This window comes from Rhinatrema bivittatum, unplaced genomic scaffold, assembly GCF_901001135.1.
Source record: "Rhinatrema bivittatum unplaced genomic scaffold, aRhiBiv1.1, whole genome shotgun sequence".
In the NCBI taxonomy this organism is placed as follows: domain Eukaryota; kingdom Metazoa; phylum Chordata; class Amphibia; order Gymnophiona; family Rhinatrematidae; genus Rhinatrema; species Rhinatrema bivittatum.
The window spans coordinates 34,455-44,445 of record NW_021820349.1 but is presented as its reverse complement, the minus strand read 5'-3'; the positions used below and the strand labels follow the sequence as shown (position 1 = coordinate 44,445).

The 9,991-nt window shown below is 55.9% G+C and overlaps 1 protein-coding gene across 1 annotated transcript; it reads left to right on the top strand.

Moving 5' to 3' along the window:
* Positions 1 to 644: 644 nt before the first annotated feature.
* LOC115081553 (glyceraldehyde-3-phosphate dehydrogenase-like) lies at positions 645 to 6,187 on the top strand. Its single transcript, XM_029585985.1, is given in 13 exon segments — positions 645 to 805; positions 993 to 1,099; positions 1,194 to 1,210; positions 1,213 to 1,283; positions 2,029 to 2,144; positions 2,242 to 2,323; positions 3,082 to 3,144; positions 3,146 to 3,196; positions 3,199 to 3,233; positions 3,320 to 3,398; positions 3,813 to 3,896; positions 5,271 to 5,368; positions 5,982 to 6,187. Coding segments are annotated over 13 exon segments (876 nt in total). The 5' UTR covers positions 645 to 802; the 3' UTR covers positions 6,052 to 6,187.
* The last annotated feature ends 3,804 nt before the right edge of the window (positions 6,188 to 9,991 follow it).

Genomic DNA, 9,991 nt, shown 5'->3' with positions numbered 1-9,991 from the left:
GTGAGTCACTTTCCCCCAGGCTGTCTGCCTGCCGCAGCTCAGGTCTGTGTAACCTGGGGAATCCTTATTCACAGAAAGGGGGTAAAGAGAGCGTTAGATGTGATCTTAAAATTCAGAATCCCCCCCCCCCCCCCCCCCAAATTAATCTCTGAAGAACCCTCTTATGCTGATTTGGTAGGGGAGATCACTTGCAGGTCCTTCTCTTTTTAAAGCTGCAGTGTCTGGAGTAAGAGGACAACCGGTCGGGGATCTGCTCTGAGATGCTGTAAATCAGGTGGTGGGGGGGGGGGGGGGTCTGACACCCGTCCCCTGCCTCCCTCCGTCTGCAGGTTGGAGGGGAGGGGGATGTGACCTTCTCAGATGGTGCCCAGCTGAAGCGCTGGAAGACCTCTGCCTATTTTAAGATGGATACTGAGCTGGGCAGGAGCACAAAGGGCTCAGTTAAATTTAGCAGCACAGCCTTTGGGGGGAGGGGATTGAGGAGTGGCTGTGGCCTGCACCCGTGGGTCACTGTCTGGAGCCTGTCGTGTGGAGGTGGGGGAGGGAGGTCTGTCTGTCTGCTGGAGGACTCTGCCAGCAGCAGAGTCCTCCAGCAGCTTTCCCTCCTCTGCTCCTCACAGCTGCTAACGCCTGCTCCCTCTGCCTACCCGGCCCCTGCTTCTGTCCATTATAACTTTTCTTGTGCTTCTCCCTCCCTCTCCCTAGATTTGGCCGTATCGGTCGATTGGTCGCACGTGCAGCCTTTCAGTCTGACAAAGTGAAGGTAGTGGCCATCAATGACCCCTTCATCGACTTGGAGTACATGGTGAGTGTTTCCCTGGGGGATGGAGGGGGGACGCTGGCAGCACTTACCCTAGCACTGATCCTTGCTGGCAGGTAGGAACTGCCATGGCCCCCTTTCCCCGTAAAGGACGTTTCAGGGGATGTAGGGCAGGAAATGCTGGTGCTGATGGTCTTTACCAGTCTTTTGCTTCCCCCTCCCCCCGCCACAGGTTTACATGTTTAAGTACGACTCCACCCATGGTCGATTCAAGGGCACAGTGACAAGTGAGCACGGGAAACTCGTAATAAATGGACACGCCATCACAGTCTTCCAGGAGTGAGTACCCCCGCTCTAGTGAGGGGGGCGTGGGGCGGGAGAAAGCAAAGATGACCTCTCATTGCTGCCTTTCTTTCCCCTCCCTGCCCAACAGACGCGACCCCAAAAACATCAATGGGGTGAAGCAGGTGCTATATACGTGGTGGAATCGACAGGCGTGTTCACTACCACCGAGAAGGCCTCTGTGAGTACTGCTCAGCCTCACACTCACACAGATGGAGACAGGCCTCCTAGTGATGGGGCCATCCCCTACTCGCATGGGGTAGGGGGCGGAGGATGGCTGGGGCCATCCCCTACTCGCATGGGGTAGGGGGCGGAGGATGGCTGGGGGCCATCTCGTGCTCGCATGGGGAGGGGGCGGAGGATGGCTGGGGGGCCATCTCGTGCTCGCATGGGGTAGGGGGCGGAGGATGGCTGGGGGCCATCTCGTGCTCGCATGGGGTAGGGGCGGAGGATGGCTGGGGGCCATCCTCGTGCTCGCATGGGGTAGGGGGCGGAGGATGGCTGGGGGCCATCTCGTGCTCGCATGGGGTAGGGGGCGGAGGACGGCTGGGGCCATCTCGTGCTCGCATGGGGTAGGGGGCGGAGGACGGCTGGGGCCATCTCGTACTCGCATGGGGTAGGGGGCGGAGGATGGCTGGGGGCCATCTCGTGCTCGCATGGGGTAGGGGGCGGAGGACGGCTGGGGCCATCTCGTGCTCGCATGGGGTAGGGGGAGGAGGATGGCTGGGGGGCCATCTCGTACTCGCATGGGGTAGGGGGCGGAGGACGGCTGGGGCCATGTCTCTCTCATACTGGCAGAGGGGGATGCAGGATGCAGACTTCCCAGCAAGGGCCCTGTTCCAAGGCTGTGAGTCCCTGACGAGGGAGGGATGAATGGAGGTAATGCCAGTGGGGAGTAACTTATCTTCTTCCCCCCCCCCCCCCAGGCTCACCTCCATGGCGGTGCCAAGCGAGTCGTCATCTCCGCCCCCTCGGCTGATGCCCCCATGTTCGTGATGGGTGTTAACCACGAGAAATACGACAACTCTCTGAAAGTAGTGAGGTAAGGAGGGAGCCAGAGGGTGTGATGTGTAATCCTAGGAGGGGGCTGCCCCCTGGTCCCCATGCTGACCTCTGCTCTTCCTCTGTCCTTACTATAGCAACGCCTCCTGCACCACCAACTGTCTGGCTCCAGTGGCCAAGGTCATCAACGATAACTTCAAGATCGTGGAGGGGCTGATGGTGAGTGCCCCCGCTGGGGATGGGAGGGAGGGGCTGAGGGTGAGGGGCCCCCCGCTGGGGATGGGAGGGAGGGGCTGATGGTGAGTGCCCCCGCTGGGGATGGGAGGGAGGGGCTGAGGGTGAGTGCCCCCGCTGGGGATGGAGGGAGGGGGCTGAGGGTGAGGGGGCCCCCGCTGGGGATGGGAGGGGCTGGCTGGGGGTGCGGGTGCCCCCGCTGGGAGGGGGTGAGGGTGCGGGTGCTCCCGCTGGCTGGGGGTGAGGGTGCCCCCGCTGGGGATGGGAGGGAGGGGCTGATGGTGAGTGCCCTGCTGGGGATGGGAGGGAGGGGCTGAGGGTGAGGGGGCCCCCGCGGGGGATGGGAGGGAGGGGCTGAGGGTGAGGGGGCCCCCGCTGGGGATGGGAGGGGCTGGGAGGGGGTGAGGGTGCCCCCGCTGGGAGGGGGTGAGGGTGCTCCCGCTGGGGATGGGTGGGGGTGAGGGTGCTCCCGCTGGCTGGGGGTGAGGGTGCTCCCGCTGGCTGGGGGTGAGGGTGCTCCCGCTGGCTGGGGGTGAGGGTGCCCCCGCTGGGGATGGGAGGGAGGGGCTGAGGGTGAGGGGGCCCCTGCTGGGGATGGGAGGGAGGGGCTGAGGGTGAGGGGGCCCCCGCTGGGGATGGGAGGGGGTGAGGGTGCTCCCGCTGGCTGGGGGTGAGGGTGCCCCCGCTGGGGATGGGAGGGGGTGGGCGTGGCAGGCACTAACTCTCATTGTCCCCCTCCTCAGACCACTGTCCATGCATACACTGCAACTCAGAAGACGGTGGATGGGCCCTCCGGAAGGCGTGGCGCGATGGCGTGCCGCTGCCCAGAATATTATCCCAGCTTCCACAGGGGCAGCTAAAAAGCCGTCGGTAAAGTCATTCCTGAGCTGAACGGGTAAGTGAGAGCTGGCTGGGAGGGGTTAGGGGATACAAGGGTCAACACCTCCCCCTCTAATACCAGGTCTCGCTTCCCCCATGCAGGAAGCTGACAGGAATGGCCTTCCGTGTGCCAACCCCCAACGTGTCCGTGGTGGATCTGACCTGCCGCTTAGAGAAAGCTGTGAGTAGCAGTGCAGAGGGAGGGATGGTGCAGACATTAATGTGTGGTGCTGGGTGCTCTGGCACTGACCTGCGTGCTCACCCTCACAGCGTCCCTGCCGCTTAGAGAAAGCTGTGAGTAGCAGTGCAGAGGGAGGAATGGTGCAGACATTAATGTGTGGTGCCGGGTGCTCTGGCACTGACCTGCGTGCTCACCCTCACAGCGTCCCTGCCGCTTAGAGAAAGCTGTGAGTAGCAGTGCAGACATTAATGTGTGGTGCCGGGTGCTCTGGCACTGACCTGTGTGCTCAGCCTCACAGTACAGTGCTGGAGCATTAGCCCTGTCCCTGCTGCCTCATGAGTTGGGTTTCGTGTTTTTAAGGGGGGGGTGTGGGGCAGAATAACAGCCTCCTTCATACCTTATCCACCTTTCTAGGCCAAGTACGATGACATCAAGAAAGTGGTGAAGGCGGCTGCAGAAGGGCCTATGAAGGGGATCTTGGGCTACACAGAAGAAAAGGTACGGGGGAGAGGTGTCCCTTTACCCCCTCGTCCATGGGTAGAGGAGGAGTACGTGGCAGCTCTGTTTCTCTTTTTGCTACTTCACAAAATGAATGAAGCGAGAGTGTGAGACTGCAGTGACCGTGAGGTAGAGCTGAGAGACGATAGCAGGGCCAGGGCTGCTTCTAACTCTTGCTGCTGTGAACTAAAGATCAGTGGCTTATCTGCTCTGTACTCATTAGTTTATATCACTCTTATAGTGATCTGTCCATCGAGGATATAAAGGCCAGTGCCATCTCTGCATTAGGAAAACTCGCACGAGAAGCACAGGGAGTGACTTGTGTCTACCCCCTCCCCCCATTGTACCAGAAACCACAGCCCAAGCAGCAGGGTCTGCACCTTTCTCCCCATCTCATCCAACGTCTGGATCATCTTCTCTATTGCATGCGTTACCGAGCCCGCAGGAGCCTGCACTGCTGTGTTGGTGTCTGGCGCCCGTGCAGATGATCAGGAGGCAGCTTCTCACAGGGATGCCCAGCCTCGTTGTTAGAGGGATTGCAGAAGGGTCATCCAGGAAATTGCCTTCCTCTGAATCCTGCCAATCCCAGGAGCCCTCCACCCAGGGCTGACGTGCATGGCTCCACCTCCAAACTCATAGCAAACTCGCGTCGGGTGCTTCTCAAGAAAGGCCTGTGGTCAGATAGGGTGAACCAAATTAAACTCTCGTCCTTCCTTAAAGATAGAGACCCTTCCATGCTCTCTCTGAAGATGCCTCTGCCTGCACTGCTGTCGTCTGTGGAAGACTGAATGTAATCCACTTTCCAAGTGCCTATAAAGCAGAATATAAATTAGAGGCATTGCTGCACTTGTAAGACTTCCTCTGCAGCAGATGGGTAATGAGAGGGCCAATGACTTCAGCTCTTGCTCATCCTTAACCAGCCCAGGGCTAAAGTCTCTAGAGAGAACCAGCCAGGGGGGGAAAGGGATTTTAGTTGCCTAACGTGGCATTGACTTAGTGTCTCCAGGGGGGGGTAATTTTCTGCATCCCTTGACAGGCGAGACGCTTGCTCGTAAGCTAGGAGACGCAGAGTAGGACTGCAGTCTCTGTACAATGTGCTGACCTTAAAACGCTTTATGCACAGGCAGCAGGTCTCGCTGTGCAGTCCCCATATCTCGCTATCTTTCCTCCATGCTTTTAGTCTCTCATGACATGCTGAGAAAAAAAAATCCTCAAAGACCAAATGATATGATCTAGGGAACAATCAGTTGGGCATATCTTGTGGTTTTCTTCCATTCTGCTTTGGGATCAGAGTAGTGCCCTGTGTTTTGGAGGGGAGAAGAAGAGTTATCTTGTTACTGGTAGCTGCCTAATGTGACCCTGTCATCCTCACAGGTGGTCTCCATGGACTTCAATGGTGACTGTCATTCCTCTATCTTTGATGCTGATGCAGGAATCGCCCTCAACGATCACTTTGTGAAGCTGATTTCCTGGTAAGTGCAGAGGGTCTGAACCATCCCCCTAGCAAGTGGACACTGTGTTTAGTTTCTATTCGTAGATATTATCTATCTAAATAAACTCTTGGTATAAAGAGATTTCATTTCATGAATCCTGCTGTGCCAGTCGAGACAGGCTTTCTCTGTCACGTTACTGCTACTAGAGAAGGCACAGCACCAAGAAACCCAGTATATCCCTGACAAACCACTAAAGAGAACACAAAAATAATCAGAGAAAGTTCTTTTTCACTCAACGCACAATTAAACTCTGGAATTTGTTGCCAGAGGATGTGGTTAGTGTAGCTGGGTTCAAAAAAGGTTTGGATAAGTTCTTGGAGGAGAAGTCCATTAACTGCTATTAATTACATCAATAGCATGGGATCTTCTTAGTGTTTGGGTACTTGCCAGGTTCTTATGGCCTGGATTGGCCACTGTTGGAAACAGGATGCTGGGCTTGATGGGCCCTTGGTCTGACCCAGCATGGCCATTTCCTATGTATATAGGTAATGCTATAGCAGTGCATACAGCCTGCTCAGGAGGGGGGGCTTGGTGTGGGGAGAAGGAAGGGTAGGATGTGAAATAATCTGCTCCTCCTTCCTCTCGTGGGCAGGTATGACAACGAGTTCGGCTACAGTCACCGTGTGGTGGATCTGCTCTCTCACATGGCCTCCAAAGAGTAAGGCCTCATCTGCAAACCAAGGTTCCTGCTCTTTCCTCTCCTCCTGTCCTCTTCCTGTAACCACCCCGGGCTTCGGACCTGCCCGCTTCCTTGCCCCACTCTGTTAGATGCTCCTGTGAAATAAAAGGTTAATACGGTGTTGTCTTGCCTGTCTCTGCTTCTCGGGGGGGGGGAGGGAGGTTTCCTGCCCCCTGCACTAAGCTTTTCTTGTAGTTAGTGCCACTGTGCTAGCAGGCGCGTGCCCCCTTACACCGCTGTCATTGTAAACAAATGAGGCCCTGTATATGCCAGTGTTTGGGTAAAGCACTGCACCCTATCACCTCACTACACCATCCTGCAATGTGCATCAGAGCAGGGCTGGGCTGAGGAGTGAGAGATCTGAGGAAATGCAATAACCTAACACCTTCCCTGGGGGGGTCCTTGTCTGTGAGACAGCAGGGAACCTCCGTAAGATTATAGAGAGCCTGGATGAGGGCTTACCTGTAACCTCTTGCCATCAATCTCCACCTCACAGGCAAATCCTTGGGCGGGATGCTGAGTCCATCTGTCTACACTAAAAATTATCAGACAGGAAATGGAGAAATGACTTGGCGTGTAGCCAGGTGGCCTCAGGACCATTGGGATGTACAAAAGCTCCTCTGGATCAGTCCGGTTAACACCACCCTTGTAAAGGCTGTGACCTCTCGGGCCTGTACGCGCGGCAGACATCGACAGGAAACGGCAGTCTCGGTTCTACCCGTGGCCCTCACTGAATTTACATAGGGAGGGACCTGTTTTCAATTTTTATTGTTGCTGAGAATGTCCGTGTTTATAACAAAATGAGTTTCCCACACATTTTCCTATATCTCCTGGGCAGTATTGATGGGTGTAAGAGAGAGAGCATCAAGGTGAGCACGAGCAGCCGACTGTACCCAATGGGCCCTGGCTGCTAAGGGAGCTTCATTCTTACAAAAACAGCTAAGGACCTTCGGTTTCAGGTTTTATTTTTCTTGGGAATTTCAAAAACAAAACAAAATAGTGGAAAGATGTTAATTTTTGTTTCTGGAATACTACAGATCAGTGGAGGGTTTTACATCCCTACCACGAGATGGAACAAAAACTTTCCTGAAACTACTCCATAAGCTGGAGCGCCACCTGCAGTCTCTCAGTATTGACTTGTAGACAAATTCAGAGGCTTATCTAACTCCCTCCTCTACCTGAGCAGGGGAATAAATGTACAGCCCTTGTGTCCACAGCAGAGATCGAAACCCTTAAAGTTAAATAATGACAAGACTTTTCAGTCTTCCCTATGATGCACGTAGCCGAGATATCGGTTTTCCAATAGGGCGGCTCTCTGGACTGTTCCCTGTACATACCCGGATCAGTCCAGGACAGCTGGGTTTTGCCTCCCCTCCAGCAGATGGAGACAGAAGAAGACTTTGCGGACTCTGCCCTATGCCCCTGAGGTGCCACCTCGTGTCTGCCAGGATTCTTCTGTCTCCAGCAGATGGAGACAGAAGAAGACTTTGCGGACTCTGTCCTATGCCCCTGAGGTGCCACCTCGTGTCTGCCAGGATTCTTCTGTCTCCAGCAGATGGAGACAGAAGAAGACTTTGCGGACTCTGTCCTATGCCCCTGAGGTGCCACCTCGTGTCTGCCAGGATTCTTCTGTCTCCAGCAGATGGAGACAGAAGAAGACTTTGCGGACTCTGCCCTATGCCCCTGAGGTGCCACCTCGTGCCTGCCAGGATTCTTCTGTCTCCAGCAGATGGAGACAGAAGAAGACTTTGCGGACTCTGCCCTATGCCCCTGAGGTGCCACCTCGTGCCTGCCAGGATTCTTCTGTCTCCAGCAGATGGAGACAGAAGAAGACTTTGCGGACTCTGTCCTATGCCCCTGAGGTGCCACCTCGTGTCTGCCAGGATTCTTCTGTCTCCAGCAGATGGAGACAGAAGAAGACTTTGCGGACTCTGTCCTATGCCCCTGAGGTGCCACCTCGTGTCTGCCAGGATTCTTCTGTCTCCAGCAGATGGAGACAGAAGAAGACTTTGCGGACTCTGTCCTATGCCCCTGAGGTGCCACCTCGTGTCTGCCAGGATTCTTCTGTCTCCAGCAGATGGAGACAGAAGAAGACTTTGCGGACTCTGTCCTATGCCCCTGAGGTGCCACCTCGTGTCTGCCAGGATTCTTCTGTCTCCAGCAGATGGAGACAGAAGAAGACTTTGCGGACTCTGCCCTATGCCCCTGAGGTGCCACCTCGTGCCTGCCAGGATTCTTCTGTCTCCAGCAGATGGAGACAGAAGAAGACTTTGCGGACTCTGTCCTATGCCCCTGAGGTGCCACCTCGTGCCTGCCAGGATTCTTCTGTCTCCAGCAGATGGAGACAGAAGAAGACTTTGCGGACTCTGTCCTATGCCCCTGAGGTGCCACCTCGTGTCTGCCAGGATTCTTCTGTCTCCAGCAGATGGAGACAGAAGAAGACTTTGCGGACTCTGCCCTATGCCCCTGAGGTGCCACCTCGTGCCTGCCAGGATTCTTCTGTCTCCAGCAGATGGAGACAGAAGAAGACTTTGCGGACTCTGCCCTATGCCCCTGAGGTGCCACCTCGTGCCTGCCAGGATTCTTCTGTCTCCAGCAGATGGAGACAGAAGAAGACTTTGCGGACTCTGTCCTATGCCCCTGAGGTGCCACCTCGTGCCTGCCAGGATTCTTCTGTCTCCAGCAGATGGAGACAGAAGAAGACTTTGCGGACTCTGTCCTATGCCCCTGAGGTGCCACCTCGTGCCTGCCAGGATTCTTCTGTCTCCAGCAGATGGAGACAGAAGAAGACTTTGCGGACTCTGTCCTATGCCCCTGAGGTGCCACCTCGTGCCTGCCAGGATTCTTCTGTCTCCAGCAGATGGAGACAGAAGAAGACTTTGCGGACTCTGTCCTATGCCCCTGAGGTGCCACCTCGTGTCTGCCAGGATTCTTCTGTCTCCAGCAGATGGAGACAGAAGAAGACTTTGCGGACTCTGCCCTATGCCCCTGAGGTGCCACCTCGTGCCTGCCAGGATTCTTCTGTCTCCAGCAGATGGAGACAGAAGAAGACTTTGCGGACTCTGTCCTATGCCCCTGAGGTGCCACCTCGTGCCTGCCAGGATTCTTCTGTCTCCAGCAGATGGAGACAGAAGAAGACTTTGCGGACTCTGTCCTATGCCCCTGAGGTGCCACCTCGTGCCTGCCAGGATTCTTCTGTCTCCAGCAGATGGAGACAGAAGAAGACTTTGCGGACTCTGTCCTATGCCCCTGAGGTGCCACCTCGTGTCTGCCAGGATTCTTCTGTCTCCAGCAGATGGAGACAGAAGAAGACTTTGCGGACTCTGCCCTATGCCCCTGAGGTGCCACCTCGTGCCTGCCAGGATTCTTCTGTCTCCAGCAGATGGAGACAGAAGAAGACTTTGCGGACTCTGCCCTATGCCCCTGAGGTGCCACCTCGTGCCTGCCAGGATTCTTCTGTCTCCAGCAGATGGAGACAGAAGAAGACTTTGCGGACTCTGTCCTATGCCCCTGAGGTGCCACCTCGTGTCTGCCAGGATTCTTCTGTCTCCAGCAGATGGAGACAGAAGAAGACTTTGCGGACTCTGCCCTATGCCCCTGAGGTGCCACCTCGTGCCTGCCAGGATTCTTCTGTCTCCAGCAGATGGAGACAGAAGAAGACTTTGCGGACTCTGCCCTATGCCCCTGAGGTGCCACCTCGTGCCTGCCAGGATTCTTCTGTCTCCAGCAGATGGAGACAGAAGAAGACTTTGCGGACTCTGTCCTATGCCCCTGAGGTGCCACCTCGTGTCTGCCAGGATTCTTCTGTCTCCAGCAGATGGTGGAGGTGCAAAGCCCAGTGTCTCTCGCTGGTGCTGAGTTAGGGGTAGTTTTCTGATTCTCGTAGCTTAGCACTGGTGTTTTTTTGTTAGGGTTCCTTTAAA